The sequence below is a fragment of the Pongo pygmaeus genome, chromosome 7 (assembly GCF_028885625.2).
Source record: "Pongo pygmaeus isolate AG05252 chromosome 7, NHGRI_mPonPyg2-v2.0_pri, whole genome shotgun sequence".
Classification (NCBI taxonomy): Eukaryota; Metazoa; Chordata; class Mammalia; order Primates; family Hominidae; genus Pongo; species Pongo pygmaeus.
Window position 1 is genome coordinate 153,201,982 of NC_072380.2, and position 26,998 is coordinate 153,228,979.

A 26,998-nucleotide genomic window follows, 5' to 3' on the forward strand; every position below is an offset into this window, starting at 1 on the left:
AAGAAGAAGAAGAAGAATTATGGAGCAAGGACATCACATCTGTCCTAATTCTCCCTACTTTCAAATGGCAAAAACTTAGGAGAAAGGCATGAAAAGCAAATCTGGCCAGCACATTAAAGTGTGCACATTTTTATCTATGGGTGAAAATTAGTCTCATATAAAACACGAGCCTATTTATTAGTAAGAATGGAAGCATATAACCAGCACTCTGCATCAGAAAGTGCCACAAGTCCAAGGAAGAGAACATGCAGTTCATAAAGCGTGCACTTGCTTCAAGGTTGTGCTTTTCCAAGGTATGCCTTCTGACTTGCGAAGGGCAGCTATTCATCAATGCATTATCTTGACTCATAAGCATTACAGGTCACAAACCAAAACCAGGACTTTTGATCTGGAGCAGTGCGGTGGGATGAGTGGGTCTTAGGTGTCATTTGCTATTGTGTCATCAGTTGCTTCCTAACATCCACTTGACTCTTCTCCTGTGCCCAACTATTCCTCGGTTTTGCTTTAGAGGAACTATACATGGTCTCCTTGCAGCCATGTGGTTTGCAGGGACTCAGTCCTATCTGAGTACATAACTCCATGAGGGGCAGTGAAAAGCAAAAGGACATTCTCCCACTGAAAGAAAGCAGCGTTCCTTTACAGGTGTTACTAAAAGGCACCTGCTCTCTTTTCCTGGACACAGTAGCGAAAGGATGTGAGGCCTGGAGCTGATGAGCCACTCTGATAGCACCTGGGACCTGCAACTAAAGCCAACACTGCAGAGGACAGAGCTCAGAGGGAAAGAAACCAAGTTTTGATGAGGTTGTTTCAGCCCTGACTCCAGCCCTACATGAATTCCTCCCTGAACTTTCCAGGTATATGTGCCATAAATTATTTTTGCCTAAGTTAGTCTGGTTTCTATCAGCTGCTATTACAAAATATTCTAAGGAATCCAACTATTTACTCATTCAACACAAAAGGTCACCTGGGGGCTACGAAGACAAAGAAGAGAGAAGGACCCAAAATATCAACAAAGATGTACAGTCAAGTTCCATAAGCGCTACAGAAGAAAGATATGGCATATACTGTTGGCTGGCTGACCAAGCACGAATTTCTGACCCCATTCTCCATTCCCCACCTATATCACAGATTCTAGGAAAGCTAAATATTTATTTTCTCAGCCTGTCTTGCAATTAGAGATGGCCATGAGACACACTTCCTGTTAATGAGACTGGGGCAGAAGCCTACTCGAATCTGTCAAGAACATTTTTGCTTCCCTATTAAGCAAAAGATAGACATCCCTAGACCTGCCCCACCTCCCTTCTTTCTGCCTTGGATGTAGATGTGTTATCTGGAGCTGCAGCAGTCATCTGGTAATCATGAGGTAAAGACAGAGTTACAGAGAAGCCACCTGTTTCCGGCTTCTTAATAAACTAGAAAAATAACTTCCTATTAACTATCTACTATTAGGTCTTCTGTTCTTTACAGCTGAAATAATTCCTAACTTACAAAGAAAGTATAGTCATTTCTACCTGGGTGGCTCTGGAAAAGGCTTTATAGAGGACATAATCCTTGAACTAAAATCATGAAAGATGACTAAGTGTCATCAGGCAGAGCAGGGAAGCACAGGCATTCCAAGCCAGAGATAAAGCCTAAACGAAGGAACAAAACCAGGCACACATTTGGCCCACTCTAAGTATTCCCACAAGGGAAAGCAGGAGCATAGGACCAGGGAAATAGGGGGCTCACAACCAAATCTGGAGACACGGCAGGCCACAGAGGCCCTGTAAGCCATGCAAAGCAAGTACATTAGAGTCTGTTCTCTAAGCGGTGGGGAGCAGAGTAGGCTACGAGATACTCCAGCTCTCCAAATGTTCCAAAGACCTTCCCTTTCATTTGACCAGTTGTACTGATGTTCCGTGAGTTTACCACACTGAATCTCAGGCAGTTCTTCTTCCCAGTTTTCAATGAGACCAGGTACGATCCACGTGAGGAAGGAGTCACCAGGACACTGAGGGGTTACTTCTCTACCTAAAGTCTTCAGAAAACCATCACAAATATGTTTATGCAGATGGTGGGCCATACATAAAATCAGATTTTTGAAAACAGCCCATGGCCAGGCCCGGTGGCTCACGCCTGTAATCCCAACACCTTGGGAGGCTGAGGCGGGTGGATCACGAGGTCAGGAGTTCGAGATCAGCCTGGCCAATATGGTGAAACCCCGTCTCTACTAAAAATACAAATATTAGCCGGTCATGGTGCCATACGCCTGTAGTCCAGCTACTCAGGAGGCTGATGCAGAAGAATCACTTGAACCCGGGATGTGGAGGTTGCAGTGAGCCAACATCATGCCACTGCACTCCAGCCTGGGCAACAGAGTGAGACTACAACTCAAAAAAAAAAAAAAAAAAAAAAGTCCATGACCACACTGAGCAAGAACAATGGCACCAGGATGCCAGGCAAGACTCAGCTAACTGTTCGCAGGGAGCTCTGCCACAGGAGCCTCAGGACCCTAACAGAGAAAGAGACACACTGCCCAGGAAAGGGATGCACACAGAAGATTCGGAAAACAGCGCCTGCCCAAAGGGTAGACTGTTAGACTCTCACCCAATCTGCCTTCTCTAATGTTTCAACAGCCGAGGGACTAAAATGTGAATGTTACAGTACTTTTCAACGTGCTGTTTGAAAACACAGGTGAAAAAATGTCTCCAAGAAGAAAACTAAGATGTACTGAGCGCTTCCTAGGCGCTAGGCATGGTGCTCTGCACTTTCGTGTGCCTCTGCTCAGCTGAAACAAAACCAAACCACCCTGTGTGAGGCAACTTTTAAACTCGGCTTAAAGATGAAGAAAACGAAGTGTAAAGAGGCTGCTTCTTTACCAAGGCCACACACAAGTGAGAGTGAACCCAGGGCCTCTCGCTTAACTCCAGGGCTGCCTGGCAGGCTGTGAGGAGAACAAGCATGCTTCTTCCTTGGTTCCAATGACCTGCAAGGACCAATCATCCCCAGCTTCAGGGACAAGAAGCCTGAGCTCCTGGATATCTACACATAGCACCAAACACCCAGAATGTTCTGTAAGCTTCATAACATTCTACTAGGCAAGGTTTTCTAAATTTAAAAATGATTCAAGTCATGATGTAAATATAAAATTATTAAGAAAGGCTTTTCTAGACCTTAATCTTTAAAAAATGAATCATGCCCTTAATCCCAAGTCAAATGCGTTCAGCTCTAAGTCTTAGTCATAGAAAAGCCTCAAAGGCCCCTTTGCTCCACAGCCTGCATCAATGCTGAGCAAGTACTGGGCACTGCAGAGCAGCCACGCCCTTCCTGGGCCCTCCAAACAGCGGTGTTACAAGTCCCTCTGGACATTCTGAGGAGCAGCCAGAGCAACTTCTCAGGACACAGCCACGCCTTTTGGATGCTGCTCCTTGCAGCTCTGCCTGATGAACAATCTCAGCAGTGCTCTTCAGAACACCTTAAAATTCCAGTGTGGCCTGCCATGGGCTGCAATGCACAGCAACCCTTTCTGCCCCCATTTCTCGGGAGCACACAACTCTTTGGCAAAAAGAAACCATTTCATTTGGCAGTACTATACTTGCCTTCAAAGAATGCAGGGAGAAAGAAAACTAACATTTCTTAAGCACCATACACATACTTTTACATGTTACTTCATTGAATTCTCATAATAGCTTAATGCTATGGGTTTTCTTCTTAATTTTGGGGGCATAGTGGGGAGATAAGCAAACTGACACCCAGGAGGTTAAGTGACTCATTCATGGAATGCAGCAGGCCTGTGAGTCAAAGCGAGTGCATGGCAAGACCGAGTGAAGCTGGGGAACAATAGCCAAGCCAAGAGCGTCTTAAAGATACTTAGCATCTTCATCACACCGAATCCTAAGGAGACAGCACTTCCACTCAACAGTAAAATGTCAAATTCAACTGTTTCTTTCCAGTCTTCAAACAAATATTTCAGAAATTCAGAAATCACCTCACAGGATTAGCTCATAAACCTTTTGCAGGTCCCAAGCCTTGAGTGGTGAATTAAAAACAAAAACCTTTTGCAAGGACCCACTTTGCATGTGCCAAAAGGTCTCCACTCTAAAATCTCACACTCTTAGGAGTGACAGTCACACAGAAAGGACGGCACATGGCAGCAAATCCTGGGACAGAGGTGGGCAATGGGTGCCATGGAAACTCAGGGAGCTCGCCTCTCAGGAAAGGTGTCCTGGAAATGGGGCTGAGGATGAGCGTGAAGGAACGAGGGAGCACGGACAGAATGAAGCCGGGAGAGGAGACAGCCTGCCAGGCAGAGGCAGTGCAGAGCAAAGGCGGGAGCTGGCAAGCGCTTGTGTGGGCGAGGAGCTGCCCTGTTCCCGTGTGGCTGGGGTGCATGCCCTGCGGAAAGGGAAATGACTGAAAACTTCCAAGGAGAAGACGATGTGATCAGACTGGTTTCCACCACGGTGTAGTGGTCGCAAGGCAGGCTTTGGAACCAAGCAAGGCTGGGTGCAGACATGACTCTGCCATTTAGTGGGCACGGAACTGCAGCAGTTATGGAATGTCGCTGGCCCTGACTCTCTCGTCTCTAAAATACTTACTTCCATGTCATAGGGCTGCTTTCAAGTTTAATGAGATAATGAACCCGATACACAGCCAACAAAAAACGGAAGCTCTTCTAAAGATCTCTATTCACAATCAGACTAGAGGACGGTGTCCCAGAGGGCAGCCGCCTTTCCGGCTCTACAGGGCGCGTCTCACCTGACGATGGGAAGCTTGGTGAAGGGCACCGGTGGCAGGGTGAGGCCGCCAGGGAGGGCAATGGGCTCCATGGTCCCAGGACACTTGGACGTATAGTTCTCTAGGCTTTGGGTCACATCTTTCTTTTCTGAAGAGAAGATGAAAACAAAATAAAGATTTATTAGGCAAAAGTCAAAGTGGCTGGCTTTCATTTTACTTGGGGCATTTCATGACAGTCCAATGAGTCCAATCTTCTGACAGAAATGAAGGGGCAGTGAGCAAAAGAGACCAGAACAAAGCAGAAGCTATATTCCACTTATTCGAAAATCACCGGCACTGCTCCTCTTAAGGGCCTGTGGATAAAAGGGAAATTAAGTTAGTATCCTCCAGGAGACTTCCATTTTCCAAGAAAATAAACCCTTATCAAATTTCAAGAAAGTCTGTAGGCAGGACTAGAGAATCAGTATATTTTATAACTTAACGATACTTTTTCAGCAATTACTAGGTAATTACCAAGCAAAATGCCAGGACCTGTCTGTCCCTCAGGAGTCTGTAATTTATCTGTATGACAGATACTTAGGCAAATAATGACAAATCAACATTTTTGATGCAAATGTAGAGCTTTGTGAGAAAAGACTGTTGTTCACCATCCCGCCCCCATCCCTTTCACAAGGAGGGAGGAAAAGAGGACACAGGCGATAATCATGTCCGCTTCCTGTCCATGGCACACTCTAGACAGGCCACGGACACAGACCCCTTCTCACCCACAGCACGACAGAGCTCAGGAGCACCTGCTGTGCTCTAGGACTCAGGCTGGCTCAGGAAGGCAGGCACGCCTGTCCCCACTTTGCAAATGAAAAACCTGAGACCAAGGGAAATTAAGCAGCTTGTCAAAGACTTGGCCTTAGGCCTGTGGTTTTCTCACTAGAGTATTTTAAAGAATTAAGGAAAGGATGGGATTATGGGAGGGGTGTGAAAAAAGGAGTCCCTCCTTGCAGCATCTAGCTTCTCTGTGAAATACCAAAGTGACTGCTGATGGGGAAGACAGAGGACTTGGAGAGAAGAGCAGCAGAGGGACACGATCACCAGGGAAGAGACCTAGAACAGCGAAGTTAGATCCGACTCCAGGAGATGCCTTGGTCTTTCCCTATCTACTGTGCTACCACCTTAGGAGAAGTCCTTCAACCTTTCTGCATCTTGTTTGCCTGCAGTAAGAAGAGTGCCTATATCAGGAATTACTAAGGATAAATGAGATAATACATTAAAAAAACAGTGACTGGCAGATATGGTACACTGAATAAACTGAAATGATAATAACCATTATCATCATTACCATATAGCTGCACTGGAGTGGACAAAGAGCAGGTAAATAACTGCAAAGTGAAGCCAGATGCTCCACTGAGGCTGGTGACCATAAATAATAAATATCAAGGCAAGGGCTTCATAGAGCTCAGGCACATGTATTAATTGTTAAACTGCTACCATAGGAATTTTCTGTGCCTACGCATTCTTCTTTTTTTTTGAAACAGGATCTCACTCTGTCTCCCAGGCTGGAGTGCAGAGGTACAATCTCAGCTCACTGCAACCTCCGCTTCCCAGGTTCAAGCAATCCTCCCACCTCAGCCTCCTAAGTAGCTGAGACTACAGACATGTGTCACCATGCTTGGCTGATTTTTTAATTTTGGGTAGAGATGAGGTCTCACTACATTGCCCAGGCTAGTCTCAAACTCCTGGGCTCAAGTGATCCCCCGGCCTTGGCCTTCCAAAGTGCTGGGATTACAGGCATAAGCCATCACACCCAGCCTGCATCATTCTTAGGACGCCAGAGAGCAGAGCAGAAAAGTGACCAGAATTACTTTTGAATACAACACAACAATGTTAATCTGAAACATGAAAAAAGCCTTTAAATAACCAAATCATTCTCGATCTATAAAAATCTCCCAAAGGGCTCCAGCTGCTATCATGTATATTATCTAATTTGCCTAATGTTAGGCAGAGCACTTATGGTTGAGGTATCCTATTCAGTTGAATTCTACCCCATATGCACTCTCGGTAAATGCTGCTGAAATGAAGAAGGAAAGGGATCTATTTGTGGTGCCTCATGCCACTTGCACTGTTATCCAAGAAAGGAAATGCACCACAGCGTATCATTCGGCTAAACTCTGAATGGCATTTCTAGACAGAAAATAACGTACACAATGAGTAGCACGGGGGAGGCTGCTTCACCGCAGCGTGGTCTGGCTGTGCCATTTCATTAGAGAACCCCCGTGTTTGTGCTTTAGCTCTGGTCACTATCCTGTGGAGGAATTTCCTATGTAGGGATACAGCCTGGCTGTGAGCACTCTCCGAGCTTTGTGGAAGTCCAGGTTGGGGGTACCTCAATATTCACTTATTCCCCTTGAGCGCAGCAGGGCACACCTCTCCGGCTGTGCCTGGTGACTCCCTGAAGGGAGTCAAATGCTAATCTTCTGCTGGGGTGGAAAAGGGACCATCACCTGCTGCAGGGGCAGAGGCGATCTGTGGATATGCAATCAATCATAAATGATTTTCAGCAGCGCCTACTGCCGTGTGGTGCTCCTGCTAGGGACAGGGAATGGGGGTTGCTTCTTGGCTTTCCCCTACTACCATACGACCCCATCGCCATTTCAGTGGGGTTTCTAGAGTCAAACGCTTATGCCCAATTGTCAGCATGGCCCATCCAGTGCAAAGGCCCCATCCACCTTCTCCTAAAGGATTCAAGTGTCAGCTATAAATTGTTGCCAGATCTATTATTTCATCAGGAATTACAAACTGGTGATTTTCTAATTCTCTAATTCCTCTGCACTTAGAAGCTAGAATTTGTTTACAAGGAAGGATTTTTTCCTCATCAGTCATTTGGTTAACCTAGAACACAGACAACATAGACATTAATAAATGGTTGAGCCTTTCCCTTTATTTACTGAGTGGAGAACTATTGCACAATGAAACTCCAGTAATGACCAATGCGTTGTTTTGTTTATTGTTTAGTATCATTATATACTGATGGATTTTTATCTAATTGATGTTTCCATTTATTGTTATCACATCCTTTTTTATTTCTAATGGATACGTAATAATTGTACATATTTATGGGGTACAGTATGATGTTTTAACACATTTATTGTATAACAATCAAATCAGGGTAACCAGCATATCCACTGCGTCAAACATTTATCAGTTCTTTGTGATAAAAGCATTCAAATTCCTCTCTTCTAGATCTTTTGAAATATACCTTTCTGTGAACTATAGTCACCCAACCGTGCATTAGAATACCAGAACTTACTTCTCCTATCTAACTAGAGCATTGTATCCACTGTTCATCCTCTCCCCATCTCCCTTCTCCCGACCATCCCCAGCCTCTTCTAACCTCTATTCTGCTAATTCCATGAGACAGACGTTTAAAAATTTCACACCTGAGGGAGACCACGAGGGATTTGTCTTTCTGTACCTGGCTTTTTTCACTTAACATATGCCCTCCAGGTTCATCTGTGTTATTGCAAATGACAGGATTTAATTCTTTTTTATGGCTGAATAGTATCCCACTGTGTATCTATATCACATTTTCTTTATCCATTCATCTGCTGAATGGCACTTAGGTTGATTCCATATCTTGGGTATTTGAACAGTGCTGCAATAAATGCAGGCATGCAGTCACCCCTTCGACACTGACTTCATTTCCTTTGGATATATGCTTAGTAGCGGAATGGAAGATTATACAGTGGTTCTATTTTTAAGTTTTTTGAGGAACCTCCATACTGTTTAACATAATGGCCATACTAATTTACATTCCCACCAACAGTGTGTAAAGGACCCCTTTTCTTCACCTCCTCACCAACATTTCATCTTTTGACTTTTTGATAATAGGCATTCCAACTGGAGAAAGGCGATCTCTCATAGTGGTTTTGATTTGCATTTCCCTGATGATTAGTGATGTTGAGCATTTTTTCATACGTCTTTTGGCCATTTGTATGTCTGTTTTTGTACGTCTTTGGCCATTTGTTTTTTTGTTTTTTGGGGTTTTTTTGGTGGGCATGTGAGATTATAAGGGCTGATTTTGAGAGATAAAATAAGTTCAGTTTCTCTATAAATTAATCATTATTGTCAAAGGCACACTGATGCAAGACCAGCATATGAGCCCCTGTGTCAGATTAGCAAGGTTTTCTTGAAGCATTAACCAACTCCTTAGTAAAGGTTATAAAGATTATAAAAAGCTTATGAAAGTTATATCTCATGTTCAAGATTAAAATTTTATAGTTTATAAAATTTTGAAAAACAAATTTAATTGGTTTCATGCTATTTTATTAGGACATATTGTTTGGAAAATTAAGGCTTCTTTCTCAAAGAACGAAGGTTTTCACCTTTTTAAAAAAATCCTTGAGTTATTACTTTGGTCAAATGAATGACTTATTTTACAATGATCTGTGATATAAGTGTTTTAAACCTTTGACCTTTCCAAAATCAAATTATAAATTATGTCTTTTTCTGAACTAATTAATCCTTTAAGATACTAGGTTCCCTAAAGTCCAAAAGTGACATAATTTGTCTTATTTGGTATAAAAATTACACAGGAAACACTGTCAAATATGAAATGGTGTTTAGTTTTCTCTAGGCTATATTTACACAAATATGTTACTGGCATGTGTTCCAAAATCATGGGAAACTCCTATAGTTCTGATATGACTTAGTGTACATTATCAGTAATAATTATAATTGTTATGTTAAATTATTGTGTGCCACAGAGGTGACAAATTTCCTTATGGATTGTATCTTTGACTATGGCTGCCCTAAAACCTTTTGTCATCCACAGACAATTGTTGTCTGTTTTGGTCCTCTTTAGAAGGTGGTTTTATAATCAGCTATAAAACTCTACCAGGTGCTGTTGAATACAAGTTTCTGATAACTTTGGAGATTGTGACATCAGAATAGAAGAAAAACTTTCAGGACTCACGGAGAACTGAAATGTTCAGGAATATCAAACAGAATGGGAATTAACTACAGACTGAACTAATACAAGACTGAAGTAATCTTTTTGACTTTTTGCTTAAAACGTTGCTGGTCCTTTGTTTTGTCTTTTCAGAGTCAAGGAAACTTTTCTTTTGAGCTATTAACAGCTTTTAATGATTGAGTGTACTCCTACGAAAAAAATTTAGAACATATTTGTTTCATTCTACCTGACTCTTCCAGAATTTGGAAACTATTTGTGAGTATTCTTAATACCTAATTTGTTGAGAGTTTTTATCATGAAGGGATGCTGAATTTTGTCAAATGCTTTTTCTGCATCTATAGAAATGATAATATGGTTTTGGTTCTTCATTCCGTTAATGTGACATGTCACATCTATGTTGAACCATGTTTGCATCCCTGGGATGAATTCCACTTGATCATGGTGGAAGATCTTTTAAATGTGCTGTTGAATTTTGTTTGCTAGTATTTTGTGGCAGATTTTTGCATCTAATCTTCATCAGGGATATCTGTCTTTTGAGATTAGTTTTCTGTTGTTGATGGTGTGTCTTTCTCTGGTTTTGGTATACCAAAGTAATGCTGGCTTCACAGCATGAGTTTGGAAGTAGTTTGAGAAAAATTGGTACTAGTTCTTTGTTAAATGTTTCAGCAGTGAAGCCCTCAGGTCCTGGGCTTTTCTTTGATGGGAGACTTTTTATTACTGATTCACTTTTCTTATTCGTTTTTGGTCGTTCAGATTTTCTATTTCTTCATGATTCCATCTTGGCAGGTTGTATGTGTCCATGCAGTTATCCATGTCTTCTAGGTCACTGAGTTTGTTGGCACATAATTGTTCATAATAGTCTCTTGTGATCTTTTATGTTTCTGTGTTATCAGTTGTAAATTTCTTCTTTTTGATCTCTGATGTTATTGATTTGACATTTATTCTTTTTTTCATAATCTAGCTAAAGGTTTGTTAAGCTTTTCAAAACACCAGCTCTTCATTTCATTAATCTTTTGTATGGTTTTTCTAATCTCTATTTCATTTATTTCCACTCTGATCTTTATGATTTCCTTCTTTCTACTAACCTTGGTTGAGTCTGTTCTTGTTTTTCTAATTCCTTAAGATGCAGTGTTAGATTGTTTATTTGAAAGCTTTCTTCTTTTTTGATGTAGGCACCATCTTTAGCCAGTGGGAGTCCCTTCTGGTTGGTTCCTGTGTCCTTTGGATAAGGTCCCATTATTCTTTGATCCCTTTCTTTCTGGTTCATATCCAGCCCCAGGCCTAGAATAAAATCACTTCTCCAAGGAGCTCTCATTCCCTTTAGTGGAAAGAAGTGTTTAGAGACTAAAACCCAGAGGCTAGAAGTGCTCTTTGCTACTGGATTCTCATTGTCTCTGAAGGGCTTTACAAAGGACAGGACAACTTACAAAGTTTTTACAGTGGTAAGATTATAAGTGATTTCTGCTTTAAATTTTTTTTAAGTTTGACAATGAAAAATAAAAGATTTGGACTATAAGCTCCTTAAAAGGAAGAAAGTCATGTCCCTACCCACAATTACATTTATTGAGCACTTACGATGTGCCAAATATTGTACTATGTTCTTTAGACTATAAAATCTTTAAGGCAAGGGATTCTGGTATATATTAATAACAAACTTCATTGTTTTTTATCCAAAATAGGCATATAATACCATCTTACAAAATACCTGCCAAAGAAGTGGGGAAAGGCATTATGATCCCCCTTCTAAAGTTCATAAAGATGAACTCAGGAGCAACCCTGGACGTTTGATTACAGATTGGTATCAAATGTCACCAAAAAATAATTATTAATGTTTTAAGTATAATATTGTAGTTATATAAGAAAATGCTCATTTTTTAGCAATGCATACTAAAGTATGAAGGTCTGAAATGATATGTCTCTGATATCAAATGATATGTCTTTAAAATAATTCAGCAAATTTAAAAAGCAAGAGATGAAGTAAATGTGTAAAAGTCTTGATAACCACTGAATCTGGGTGATGGATATATGAAGATTCATTTTACAATTCTTTTTACCTTCTTTCTGTTTGAAAATGTTTCATAGCAATAATTCTTATTATATTTTGACAAATTATCATTGCATGTATTTATAGGATAAAAAGTGTTATGATTTTTAATACAATGTGAAATGATTAAATCAAGCCAACATATCCATCACCTGAAATATTTAACATTTTTTGTGATAAGAGCATTTGAAATTTGTTGTTTTAGTAACTGAAATGTACAGCACTCAATTCTTAGCCATATTCACCATGCTGTGCAATAGATCTCAAAAAAAGTCAACTTACTCCTCCTGTCTAACTGAGGCTTTCTACCTTTTGACCATCATCTCCCCATTCCACCTACCTCCCAGCCTCTGCTAACTTCCCTTCTACTCTCTGCTTCTATGAGTTCAATTGTTTTGAATCCCACATATAAGTGAGAACATACGGTATTTGTCTTTCTGTGTTTGGCTTATTTCACTTAGCCTAATGCTCTCCAGTTCCATCCATGTTGTCACAAATAACAGAATTTCTTCCCTTTTTACAGCTGTATAGTATTCCATTGTGTATACATACCACATTTTCTTTATGCATTCATCTGTTCATGGACACAGCAATAAAGTTTAATGGGCTTGGATAACTGAAATTATTTTCTCATGGTCATACAGAGGAACAGAGTTAGGATTCAGATCAAGAGTTGACTGAGTCTTCCTGTTACAACATATTAAGCCTGACCACATATACCCAGTGTTACCATAAGAGGAATAAAAGAACACACAGCCGTGGTGGCTGCTGATATCTGTTCCACATGCCAAGCTGGAGAAAAGCTTGTGAAAAATTTAACATGTTCACAGCATATGATTTGGTTAGCGGGAGGTGATGATTCCTCAACTTATGTCACTAAAAATCAATCCATCTTATTCCATTTTTGATCAGATTATCCAACAATGATTTTAGTCAAATTAGAGCAGCTAATGCCCTTGAAAGTTATTTTGAACTTTTTTTTTTTTTTTTTTTGAGATGGAGTCTCGTTCTGTCGCCCAGGCTGGAGTGCAGTGGCGCGATCTCCGCTCACTGCAAGCTCCGTCTCCCAGGTTCACGACATTCTCCTGCCTCAGCCTCCCGAGTAGCTGGGACTACAGGGACCCGCCACCACGCCTGGCTAATTTTTTTTGCATTTTTACTAGAGACGGGGTTTCACCGTGTTAGCCAGGATGATCTCGATCTCCTCACCTCCTGATCCGCCTGCCTCAGCCTCCCAAAGTGCTGGGATTATAGGCTTGAGCCACCATGCCCGGCCAACTGTTTGGTTTTTTTTGAGACAGAGTCTCTCTCTGTGGCCTAGGCTGGAGTACAGTGGCGCGATCTGCAACCTCCACCGCCCGGGCTCAAGCGATCCTCCCACCTCAGCCTACCAGATAGCTGGGACTACAGGCGCGCACCACCACACCCAGCTAATTTTTCATATTTTCTGTAAGGATGGGTTTTTGCCATGTTGCTCAGGCTGGTCTTGAATTCTGGAACTCAAGTGATCCACCCACCTCAGCCTCCGAAAGTGCTGGGATTACAGGAGTGAGCCACTACGCCTGGCCCAAACAGAACATTTTTAATGAAAGCCTCGTTATTACTTAACTATATTGTTCTTACAGAAGTAGAAAATATGATCACCAAAACCTTGGATCAGAAATGATTTACAGGCCATTTAAATGGACACTAGCTTGAAAACCAGTGCATCATGATTTCACAGTTATTCTTGTCTCTGCTAAGTAATAATCGGAGACAACCAGGCTTGCATTCAGTCAGTTATGGTACTCTAAACAGGTAGAGAATAGAAAGAGGGAAAGAAGTACATCTTTTTTTTCTAAATCTAGGAGGAAAAACCTAAGGAAGAAGGAAAAAGAAAATACGGAGGAAAAAGTACAGGTGTGGTTTCATCAAATATCTGAAGTTACATTTTCACAATCGATTCTGGTACTTTCACTTATAGAAATAATACCACAGTTAGTATTTGAATGGTTTTCTTAGGAATAATGATATTGATCTTTCAACATAACAATGCTGAGGTCTCTTTGGAGGCTCCCACTAAGCAGGGCTTTGTCCCCTGGTGTCTATTTAAGTGGAAAACAAAACAAAAGAAAAAGATGGAGCTGATGCATCTTTATTACCAACACAGGCTATGTTGAAGGACACGACCTAAGGTTTTTTAGAAACTGAAATTCCTCACTAACACCAAGAATTGGGCAGACACAGCTTCCTTCCCAGACACAGGCTGTGCTGAATTGGGCACCCCCTAGCCCCACTCAGGGGAGGCCATGCCAAACGTCCAGCACAGAGCTGCAGACGGGAACTCAGGCTCTGTGACCAACGAGCTCCCAAGACCAAGCAGGGCCCAGCCAAGCCGAATCCAGCACCCGGTTATCAGGACCAAATGCAGCAATCAGATAAGTCACTCTGCCTCTCCACATTTACCTAGCCAAACTCCCTTCTTACAAAAGAGGCTTGAGGGTTTGTGAAGAGTATTATTCTCCATTAACAAATACGGTGTTATTGTTATCCCCATTTTATTACTGGCATACTTGAGGCCCAGGGAGAGGAAGTGATTAGCCCGAAGTCAGAAAACCAGTCATCTGTGAAGCTGGACCTCAAAGTCAGGCCCTCTACGAACCCTACATCTCACGATCTTTCTACACTAACCTTGTACATCCAATAGCATCCCACTGTCATGAAAAGGTTACTATTCCATTAAGTGCCCATTACGAGTACACCTGTGGAAACTTCCACTTCTAGAGCAGCTTCTAGCAGAACAGCACTCCCACCAGTAACGTAAAGAGCTAGATAAAGTGTCAAAAAGAGGAGGGGGCACTGGAGAGTGGCCAAGACGTGGAGGACTTGCAAGATTCCAGACAGAAGGGAAGCTCGCTGAGAGGAGCACAGCTGCCTGCGGCACCACTTCACCCTGGGAGTGATGCAGATTCTCAACAGGGAGAGAACCACTGCCTGGGCAGAGAAGCCAGCAGAGCACTCCAGGCACTCTCATGGGGCCAGGAGAGCCATGGCTGGAGCTGGAGCCACCCAGTGAGGCAGACCCTGAGGAGCCAGGTGCCAGGAGGAGCCAGGAGTATTGAGAGTGAACCCGGAGCTCAGCATGAGCTCCCCCCTCGCTTGTTCCCATTCAGCTCCGCAGGACAGGAGGCTGCCAGGTCCATCCAAGACTGCCTCAAAAGCAGAGTTGATGTTCAACTCTAAAAAGTGGCACCAGATGGCCTTTGCACACTAATGATGAAAATGAGATGCATAAGCTGTAAGAGGGGCTTCTTGAAAAACCCATCAGAGAGCTGAGGATGCAAAGGAACAGGCATGAACTAAATTCCAGGAAGCAGCAAGCTCTTCCTAGGAGACAGGGCCCAACAGCTGCTTTGTCCCTGGCAGAGCAGCAAGAGAAGGGAGAATTGGGAAGAGAACCGGGGAAGGAGAAAAGGGCTGAACTTGGAAGACACTTTCACCACCTGCCTGGAGGTGGGCGCAACAGTGTAGAAGCCCACAGGCAGATCTACCATTCACCAACACCTCCTGCAGGCTTTTGCAGAGGGCAAAGTGCAGTACACTGAGGCTGAGGGCAGGAAGGACAGCTAGGAGGACAGTCCCAGGCACTCAGGACCTCCCCTAGATGCCTGACAGCTGCCACAGAAGTCCAGGCAGGGCAGAGAGCTGGCAGATGCCCTGAGGGGCACTACGCTTTCTCCAAGTGCAAAGCAGAGGCTTGCGGAGCCTTGGTAGACAAGAGAACAACCGAGATCCCTCCTCTAAGACCATGGCTGCCAAAGGTTAGAGCCAAGCAGCAAAGTTTGAAGAAACCCCTCCAAGGCATCAGGACCCTTCATTGAGTGCAAGGCAGTACCCTGTGGAAGGCTGGGGGCAGGACCAAGAGAGAGCTCCCAAAATGCAGAAAGCCAGAGATAGGGCTGGAGATCAAAGAAAACTCTCCCAAACCCACAAATCCAGCATCCAGGCTCAAAGCACAAAGATGGGAAGCTGGTGACTGGCTGCAAACCAAACTCCAGTCTTTTCTGTGCTCAGACCCCAAGCCAACAGAAGGTCAAATCTTGACCACACCTTCAAACACCTGAAGCTAAAGATGAAATGACCCCAAGGAGAGCTAGGACCAAGGCTATACCCAACTCAACTGCAGATCAGATTGGCAATGCCCCACCCCGCTGGTGGCAAGCCTTTTGAGGAGGGTAAATATTTACTTTACGCTTTTTAATACAAGTGCAAAAGAGGAAGTAGTACAATATTTGAAGGGGGTTATGTTAAAAATGCATATTATAATCTCCAGAGCAAGCACTTTTTAAATAGAGATATGGCTTAAAAAGCCAACAGAGGCTGGATGCGGTGGCTCACACCTGTGTTCCCAGCACTTCTGGAGGCTGAGGCAGGAGGACTGCTTCAGGCCAGGAGTTCAAGGCCAACCTGGGCAACGTAGCAAGACCCCCATCTCTACAAAAAAAAAAAAAAAATGTAAAAATTAACCAGGCATGGTGGTGTGCACCTGTATTCCCAACTATTCAGGAGGCTGAGGTGGAAGGGTTGCTTGAGCCCAGGAGTTCAAGGCTGTAGTGAGCTATGATTACGGGCCACTGTACTCCAGCCTGGGAAACAGAGTGAGATCCTGTCTCAAAAAACAAAAAAGCCAACAGAAAAGACAAAGTAGAATACAAGCATGATATCGTAAAATATCTGCTTGGCCTTTGACTACATTGCCTGTCATACAACTCCTTAAATTCTTAGAATCTCCAGAGTGATGTATTTTTGTGCACTGAGTTGACCGAAGGCTGGCAGTCCCCAGGCAACTTCAGGATGAGGCTGGTCACCAGAAAGACAAAGGCATGATTAGAGCCCCACCACGGGGGACGGGAGAGAGACTGAAAGTTGAGTTGATCAGCAGCCAGTGGTCTAGTGAGTCACGGCTATGTCATGAAGCCTCCATAAAAACCCAAAAAGACAGGGTTTGGAGAGCTTGCAAATAACAGCTAGGGCCTCCTGGAGGGTGGCGCACCTGGAGAGGCATGACAGCTCTGAGCCCCTTCCCCCACACCTTGCCCTGGGCATCTCTTCATCTGTATCCTTTGTAATATCCTTTACAATAAACCAGTAAACGTAAGTGTTTCCTTCAGTTTTGAGAGTTGCTCTAGCAAATTACTCGAACCCAAGGAGGCGGCGGTGGAATCTCTGATTCACAGACAGCCAATCAGAAACAAAGGTCATAAACTGGGGCTCTCTAAGGGTATCTGAAAGGGTGGCGGGGAACCGTCTCATGGGACTGGACTCTAAATCTGTGGGATCCGACACTACCTTCAGATAGACAGTATCAGAAGTGAATTAGAGGACACCCAGCTGGTATCTGTTGGAAAACTGACTGACTGGTTATTAAGGGGAAGAAATACTTACACACATTTTGGTAACCAGAAGTCACAGAAATTTTCTGTGCTGGTTGTCATGCTGAGAGAACAGAAAAAACACTTTGAGTGTGTTTTTCCACAGGACAAAATATATTTTATTGTCCCAAATAAAGGCATAAAAGGAGAAAAAAGAAGAGGAAAAAAACAGATACGACAAACAGAAAACAAATACCAAGATGGTAGACTTGAATCCATCCACAAAAAACTCAATAAAAAACCCAAGATCCAACTATATATACTTTATACTCTCAGGAAACAAACTTTTTAAAAATATATATATTTTTTATTTGCATAGGTTTTCGGGGAACAGGTGGTGTTTGGTTACATAAATCAGTTCTTTAGTGGTGATTTCTGAGATGTTGGTGCACCCATCACCCTAGTGATATACACTGTACCCAATTTGTACTATTTTAACCCTCACCCCCCTCCCACCCTTTCTCCGGAGTCCCCAAAGTCCGTTGTATCATTCTTATGCCTTGCATCCTTATAGCTTAGATCCCACTTACGAGTGAGAACATACAATGTTTGGTTTTCAGGAAACAACCTTTAAATATGAAGACACAGACTGAAAATAAAAGGATGGGGGGAAAAGATATACCACACGAACACAAGTAATAAGCATAATAAACCTGGTGTGGCAACATTAATATCAGACAAAGGGGATTTCAGTGTAAGCAAAGGGATGAATGGACACATTTCATAATGAAAAAGGCAATTCATCAAAGAGATACAATACTAAATTTGTATGTACTGAATAGCAGAGCTTTACAATACATGAAGTAAAACCTGATAGAACTAAAGAACAGAAAGATTCATGATTTTTTTAAAGTTGGAGACTTTAACACCCCTTTGTTAAAATAAATAAAAGAGGCCAAGCATGGTGGCTCACATCTGTAATCCCAGCACTTTGGGAGGCCAAGGCAGGAGGATTGCTTGAGCCCAGGAGTTCGAGACCAGCCTGGGCAATATGGTGAGCCCTGTTTCTACAAAAAATAAGAACATTAGGTGGGCGTGGTAGTACGTGCCCATGGGCCCAACTACTCAGGAGGCTGAGGCTGGAAAATCACCTGAGCCCAGGAAGCAAAGACTGCAGTAAGCCACGATCGTGCCACTGCACTCCAGCCTGAGCAACAGAGAGAGATCCTGTCTCAAAAATAAATAAATGAAATTTTAAAACTTTTTAAGTAAAAGAATAGACAATAATGATATGGAAGATTTAAACAAACTATTAAATAACTTCTTCAACTGACATTTATACAACACTATACCCCTCAACTGCAGAATATAAGTTCCTTTCAAGTACTCATGGAAAATCCACCAAGACAGACCAAATGCCACACCATAAAACACATCTCAATACATTTTAAAAGACTGAAATCACACAGAATATGTTCTGACCATTACAGTATTAAAACAGAAATCAATAACAATACCATTTCCACAACATCTACAAATACCTGAAAAGTAAGCAATACACACACACGTCAAAAATAAAAACAAAAGTGAAATGCTAAAAATATTTCCAACTGAATGGTAATAAAAATACAACAGGTCAATATTTGTGAGATGTACCTGAAGCAGTGCTTAGAGGGAAATTTATAGCTTTAAATGTTCATATTAGGAAAAAAAAAGGTCCCAAACCAATATCTAAGTCTGCACTGTAGAAGCTAGAAAAAAGACATAAAATTAAATATAAAGTTGAAAGAAAATAATTAATGAAATAGGAAACAGGAAACAATAAAGAAAATCAACAAAGTCAGTGGTTCTTTGAAAACAAATGATAAACCCCTAGGAGAGAAACACAGATCATCTATATCAGGAATAAAAAGGAGGCAGATCCTACGCTCATTAAGAGGATAATAAGGGAATAGTATAAACAACCATATGCCAATACATTTGACAAATGTCGTGAAATAGACAAACTCCTTGGGGGTAAAATGACACAAGAAAAAACTGACAATCTTGATAGTCCTGTATTTATTAAAGAAGTTGAATCTGTAATCCAAACTCCCACAAAAATTTCCATCCCAGATGGCTTCACTCATAAGTTCTATCAAACATTTAAAGAAGAAATAATATCAATCTCATACAAACTCTTTCAGAAAACAAAGGAGCGAATACTTCCCAACTTGTGTTATGAAGCCAGCACAACCCTGACACCAAAACCTGACAAATAACTAAAAGAATAAACTTAGACAGTAAAAGCAGCGTGGAGTCTTCAGCAGTCTCACAGAACTAAAGAGATAAACAGCAGCGTTCAGGATCCACTGAGGAAGACAGACCCCCCAAAAATACCATGAGTTCTCAGCTGGCACCCCCAAAGCACTATACAATAAGAGTACACTGAAGCCTTTTAAAAACTGCAATTTGTATATCTTTATTAAAGAAGTTGATATACAAATGGATATACAAATGGAAATATACAAATGGAAATCTGATATACAAATGGAAATCCGGGTAGTTTCTAAGAAGTGGTGGGTTACTGGCCGGGTGCGGTGGCTCATGCCTGTAATCCCAGCACTTTGGGAGGCCGAGGCGGGCAGATCACGAGATCAGGAGATCAAGACCATCCTGGCTAACACGGTAAAACCCCGTCTCTACTAAAAAAAAAAAAGAAGAAGAAGAAGTGGGGGGTTACTGCAGGGAAGGCACCTAAAGACCTGCGCAGTCATTACTTTTTGGGGAACCTTCCCTGGTGACTCTGCCTTGTGCTCTGCTCTGTCATATTTGGATTTGCTGATGCAGAGGCAGGCCACATAGTGCACAGGTGGCCTATGTACCTCATAGTAGCAGTGATCTAGAAATGCTTTACATCCCCCCACCATGATGAAAGGACCCGCTTTGCCTGCCACCACCCACAATGCTCTACAACCATGACCAGTGACTCCTGACATACTAATGTCTCAACAACTTATTTTCCCCATTCACTCAGACAAACATCATCAATGATGACTTTAAGATATGCACTATGGCCAGGTGTGATGGCTCACGCCTGTAATCCCTGCACTTTGGGAAGCCAAGGCAGAAGGATCACTTGAGCTCAGGAGTTCAAAACCAGTCTGGGCAACACGAGACTTTGTCTCTAATAAAATTCAAAAAAAAATAAATTAACTAGGAGTAATGGCATGTGCCTGTAGTCCTAGCTACTCTGAGGGCTGAGGTGGGAGGATCGCTTGAGCCCAGGAGGTCAAGGCTGCAATGAGTCCTGATTGTGCCACTGAACTCCAGCCTTGGTGACAGAGCAAGACCCTGTCTCAAAAAAATAAAATAAAATGTATATTACTTATTTTCTCTTTTGGTCACAAAAAAGAAACATGACACAGTGATGCAAAAAACAATCATCCAGGCCAGGCGCAGTGGCTCATGCCTGTAATCCCAGCACTCTGGGAGGCCAAGGCGGGCACATCACCTGAGGTCAGGAGTTCCAAGACCAGCCTAACCAATATGGTGAAACCCCATCTCTACTAAAAATACAAAAATTAGCAGGGCATGGTGGTGTGAGCCTGTTGTCCCAGCTACTTGGGAGACTGAGACAGGAGAATTGCTTGAACCTGGGAAGCGGAGGTTGCAGTGAGCTGAGATCACGCCACTGCACTCCAGCCTGGGTGACAGGACGTCTAAAAAAAAAGACAAGACAAGACACGACAAGGCAAGAATCATCTGACCCTCGTGCACTGCTGGAAGGAATGTAAAATCGTACATCTGCTGTGCCAAACAGTTTGGCAGTTCCTCAAAAAGTTAAGCATAGAATTACCATATGATCCAGCGATTCCACTCCCACTACACATATACCAAAAAACATTGAAAATAGAGACTTAAACAGATACTTGTAGACCAACGTGCACAGCAGCAGCATTTACAATGGCCAAAAGGTAGAAACGAGCCAAATGTCCATTGACTGATGAACAGATAAACAAAATGTAGTTTATCCATACAGCGGAATATTATTCAGCTCTAAAAACAAATGAAATTTTGATAAATGCTACAATACAGATAAACCTTAAAACATGCTAAGTGAAATAAGTCCGACACAAAAGAACAAATATTGTATAACTCCACTTATATGAGGTACCTAAAATAGGCAAATTCATGGAGAGGAAAAGTAGAATGATGGTTGCCAGGAGGATCAGAGGAGTGAGAATGAGAATTATTGGGTAATGAGTACAGAGCTTCTGTTTAGAGTGAAGAAAAAGTTCTAGAAATGGAGGGTGGTGATGGTTGCATCACACTGTGAATGTATGTACTCAATACCACTGAATTGTATGCTTAAAACAGTTAAAATGGTACATTTTGTGTTGTGTATATCTTACCACAGTTTTCAAAATCAATGTAAAAATAATTTAAAATTGGTCAGGCGAGGTGGCTCACACCTGTAATCCCAGCACTTTGGGAGGCCAAGGCAGGTGGATCACCTGAGGTCAGGAGTTTGATACCAGCTGGCCAATAAGGTAAAACCCCATCTCTACTAAAAATACAAAAATTAGCTGGGCATTGTGGCGGGTGCCTATAATCCCTGCTACTCAAGAGGCTCAGACAGAAGAATCACTTGAAGCCAGGGAGCAGGGGTTGCAGTAAGCTGAGATCATGCCACTTCACTCTAGCCTGGGCGAAAGAGCGAAAGTCCGTCTCAAAAAAAAAATTAATTAATTAATTAATTAATAACAATAATTTAAAATAAAACAGTATCACAAGCTCAAAAAAGGAAAATACTTAGGTAGAAATCTAACAAAATATGTACATGATCAATCGTTGAGGCATGGTATGTGTCAGATGTGGTGTAAGGTCCTGGAGCTTTACATAAAAAGGAATGAATTAATGGCATTTGCAGCAACCTGGATGAGACTGGAGACTATCATTCCAAGTGAGGTAACTCAGGAATGTAAAATCAAACATCGTATGTTCTCACTCCTAAGTGGGAGCTAAGCTATGAGGATGCAAAGGCACAACAATGATACAATGGACTTTGGGGACTCGGCGGGAAAGGATGGGAGCAGGTGAAGGATAAAAGGCTACAAACTGGATTCAGTGTATACTGCTTAGGTCTCAGAAATCACCACTAAAGAACTTACTCAGGTAACCAAATACCACCTGTTCCCCAACAACCTATGGAAATAAATTTTTTTTTAATTTTGAAAAAAGGTCCTAGAGCTTTAGAGATGCTTAGCTATGACCAAAGAGGCCACAGTCTAATTAGCATAGTTATAATTTATGAATTAGGGTGAAAGGATCTGATGCTCAATTGGACACAGAAACTGAAGGAGGCAGAGACAAGACTGGCACTGAGGGTGATGGCTTTGGGGACCAGGTAGAGGAGAGCCACTGGCTGAGACAGAAGCCCAAGTTAAGAGGAAGGGCAGGGCGAGTTCATCGGAAGACAGCAGCTCCGGCAGGTTGAGTCTAAAGCACCGGAGGGTGGAGAGACCCAAACTAGGGTAACTAGGAAAGTATACTGGGCACAAGCGGACCCCTGAGCACCATGAACATCAGCAGAGATAACACTCCCAGGTAGAATGTGAAGGTGACAAAGAAAAACAGAGGGCCCAAGGATGACATCCTGGGGAACACAGAGGTGAGGGGCAGTCAGAAACACATCTGGAAAGAATGCTAGAGGTTCGAGATGAGACTCAAGAGGCCAAAAGGTGAGATCTTCTAGAAAGAAAAGAAATGGGGGTGGATATGAGAGAAACATCTGTTGGGATCACCATACGTGGGAGTTAAGTGGTCATTTGTGACCTTCGAAAAAACTTTCATCCATGCAGGAACCCAGCAGCAACAAATTAAAAATGGGACAGGAGCAGACAAAGCGATGGCTCGTCTCCTAGGGAGCACATGGTGTTTCAAGCGCACACAGACAGCGGTCTGGAAGTCAAGTGCTGCATTAGAAGCTCACCTGCATTGCTTTACTTAATATTTACATTTATCTAGTGAGTCAAATATTATCATTAGCCCCACTGTAGGGAAGAGAAAAGTGAGAGTCAGAGATATTATAAATCTTTTCAAAGGCCACACTGCTAGTAAGTGAGGCTGAGATTTTAACCCCAGGCTTCTTGAATCCATTGCTCTTTCTACCATATTAAGCAACTTCCTCAGCATTTTTGTGCCCATTTGGGAATCTAAGGCTTGGAAAGGTCATGTTACTTTCCTGGGGTTATTAAGGTAATAAGCAGCTAAATTATATTCAAACTCACTGCTGGCCAGGCGCGGTGGTTCACACCTGTCATCCCAGCACTTTGGGAGGCCAAGGCGGGCAGATCACCTGAGGTCAGGAGCTTGAGACCAGCCTGGCCAACGTGGTAAAACCCTGTCTCTACTAAAAAATACAAAAATTACCCGGGTGTGGTGGTGGGCACCTGTAATTCCAGCTAACTCAGGAGGCTGAGGCAGGAGAATCACTTGAACCTGGGAGGCAAAAGTTGCAGGCAGCCAAGATTGTGCCATTGCACTCCAGCCTGGGCAACAAGAGCGAAACTCAGTCTCAAAAACAAAACAAAACAAAACAAAACAAAACACCTCAATGCTATATGTTCACGCTTTTTGCTTTCCTCAGTTTGTGACTTTGCCACCGAGATTGCCCCAAAATGTGACTGATATCCTGAAATCGCCATTCCAACATGTCCAGCAAGTTAAGCATCTTACAGAGCAAGAGAAATCAACTCAGCTTTTCTTCATTCTGCATTTACATCCAGGTAGCATAATGGTCTACCTAGAAAGGCTGAAAAAGTCACATGCCACCACTATAAATATTAATGATATGACAAACCAGGAGATATGGAAGAAGATCTGTCATGTAACAAGAAAACAAGGCATTTCCTTAACAGAGTGTGGATTAACTTAGATAAATTTGCAGTGAGCCACATTAACTGCCTCCCATCAATAATTCTTTGTATTTGCTAGACACTTAATTTTCAGAGTGACCAGTTGGAGGCCCTGATGAACAATCATTCAAGTGCACCAAAAGACTGAATATTTTTCCTTGTTCCTTTCAGGTTTATAAACATGTTCTACCAAAATGAAAGGTAATTGTGTTAAACCATCAGCTCACTATAAAAACATCTATTTCAAGCACTGCCTAGAAAAATTTTTAACATCTCTAGAGATCTTAACATAATGCCCAGAAGAAGAAATTATATTAAGAAGAAAGACCTGTACTACCCAGAGCAATCTACAAATTTAAATTACTTTCTTGGGGCTATTCATGTAATAAATTGCTAGATTATATTCAAACTCAAAGCTTTAAGTTCAAACTTTCTGCTTTTTTCATTTTGTCACACTGCCCAACCAGACTGCCCCAAAATGAAAAAATGCAAACACAGATATCCTAGAAATAATCCCTATCAAAATACCAATGATGTTTTTGACAGAAAGAGAAAAACAAATCCTAAAATTCATATGGAACCTTAAAAATCCTCAAATAGCTAAGGCGATCCTGAGCAAAAAATAACAAAGCAGGAGGCATCACATTACCTGACTTCAAAATATACTACAAAGGTATAGTAACCAAAACAGCATGGTATTGACATAAAAACAGACTTGTAGACCAATTAAAAAAAAAAAAAAAGAACCCAGATATAAACCCATGCTTTTACAGCCAAATAATTTTTATCAGAGTTGTCAAGAGCATTCACTGGGAAAAAGACAATCTCTTCAATAAATGGCGCTGGGAAAACTGGATATAAGTATGCAGAAGAATGAAACTAGACCTTTATGTGCCACTATATACAAAAATTGACTCAAAAGGGATTGAAGACTTAAATGTAAAAACCGAAACTACAAATCTAATAGAAGAAAAACATAGGGAAAACACTTCAGGTCATTGGTCTAGGCAAAGATTTTATGGATAAGGACTTGAAAGCACAGGCCAATAAAAACAGAAATAGATAAATGAGATTATATCAAACTAAAAAACCTCTGCACAGCAAAGGAAACAACACAGTGAACACACAATCTGCAGAATGAGAGAAAATATCTGCAAACTATTCATCCAACAAGGGACCAATGTCCAGAATATAAAGGAACTCAACAGCAAAAAATCATCATCATCATCATCATCATCATCATCATCATCATCATCCCATTAAAAAGTAGGCAAAAGACGTGAATAGACATTTCTCAAAAGAAGACATACAAAATGGCCAACAGGTATATGAAACAATGCTCATCACTAATCATCGGGGAAATGCAAACCAAAACCGCAGTGAGAGATCATCTCACCCCAGCAAGAATGGCTGTGATCAAAAAGACAAAGGATAACAAATACAGGAGGGTGCAGAGAAAGGGGAACCCTTCTGTGCTGTTGATAGGAATGTAAATTAGCACTGTTATGATGGAAAACAGTTTGAAGGTTCCTCAAAGAACTAAAAATAGAACTATCACATGATCCAGCAATCCCACTGCTGGGATTTCCAAAGGAAAAGAAATCAGGATGTCAAAGAGATACCTGCACTCCCATGTCTACCGAGCACTAAGTCACAATAGCCAAGATATGGAATCAACCCAAGTGTCCATCAATAGAAGACTAGATAAGGAAAATGTGCTATATATACACAGTGAAATGTGATTCAGCCATAAAAAAAGAATGAAATTCTGTGATTCACTACGACATGGTTGAACCTACTGTCCTAAAGGGCATTATGTTAAGTAAAATAAGCCAGGCACAGAAAGGCAAATACCACATGTTCTCTCTCATATATGGAAGCTAAACAAGTTGATCTCATGAGGAGACAGTAGAGGCTAGGAAGGGTTGGGGGAAGGAAGGATAGGGAGAGGTTGGTCAACAGATGCAAAATTACAGCTAGACAGGAAGAATAAATTCGAGTGTCCTATAGCACTGTAGGGTGACTAAAAGTAACAACAATTTTTTGTGTATTTTCAATTGGCTAGAAGAGAGGATTCTGAATGTTCCCAACATAAAGAAATGATAAATGTTTGAAGACGGATTTGCAAAGTACCCTGAATTGATCATTACACATGATATACGTGTATCAAAACATTACACAGTACCACATAAACATATACAATTATTGTACCAATTAAAAATACTAAAATAAAAAATGTTAAAGTTTTAAAAAAATAAAGATAATAAATTATTAGAATCTGCACATCTAACTATGAAGTAATGGTTAGATAAACTATGGTACAGCAGCATAATGCAAATTTATGCAATCACTAAAAATGACATTTATAAAGACTGCAACAATACGGAAAATGTTATGTCACATGGAAAATCAGGATACAGAATTATATTTACAAAATAAATTCGATTTAAGGAATTAACCCACCTGGGCACGGTGGCTCAAACCTGTAATCCCAGAACTTTGGAAAGCCGAGGGGGGGAGGATCACAAGGTCAGGAGTTCAAGACCAGCCTGGCCAACATCGTGAAACCCCCATCTCTACTAAAAATAGGAAAATTAGCCGGACACGGTGGCACATGCCAGTAGTCCCAGCTACTCAATCCCAGAGACTGAGGCAAGAGAATCACTTGAACCCGGGAGGCAGAGGTTGCAGTGAGCCGAGATCATACCACTGCACCCGAGTCTGGGCTAAAAAGCGAGACTTTGTCTCACAAAAAAAAAGAAAAAGAAAAGAATGAAAAGAAAGAAAGCAATTAACCCAATTTTTTAAATAACAGAAAACAATACAAAAGAAATACACTAAAAATGTTAATAGGGCTTGCTTATATAGGATTATGCATAATTTTTTCCTGTTTATGTTTGCCAAGATTTCTAAAAGAAGTATATATTACTTGTATAATAAAAACTATATATATGTAGATAGCTAGACATAGATATAGATATATAGGTTTTTGTTTTGTTTGTTGTTGTTGTTGTTGTTGTTGTTG

General features: G+C 41.7%; 1 protein-coding gene across 8 annotated transcripts in view; it reads right to left on the reverse strand.

Moving 5' to 3' along the window:
- TRAPPC9 (trafficking protein particle complex subunit 9) overlaps positions 1 to 26,998 on the reverse strand; it is a 733,440-nt gene that overhangs the window by 581,994 nt on the left and 124,448 nt on the right. For all 8 annotated transcript variants that reach the window (XM_054499826.2, XM_054499824.2, XM_063669112.1 and 5 more), the window contains one exon: positions 4,738 to 4,864. In XM_054499826.2, the coding sequence (XP_054355801.2) occupies positions 4,738 to 4,864 (127 nt within the window). The remainder of the gene's footprint in view (positions 1 to 4,737; positions 4,865 to 26,998) is intronic.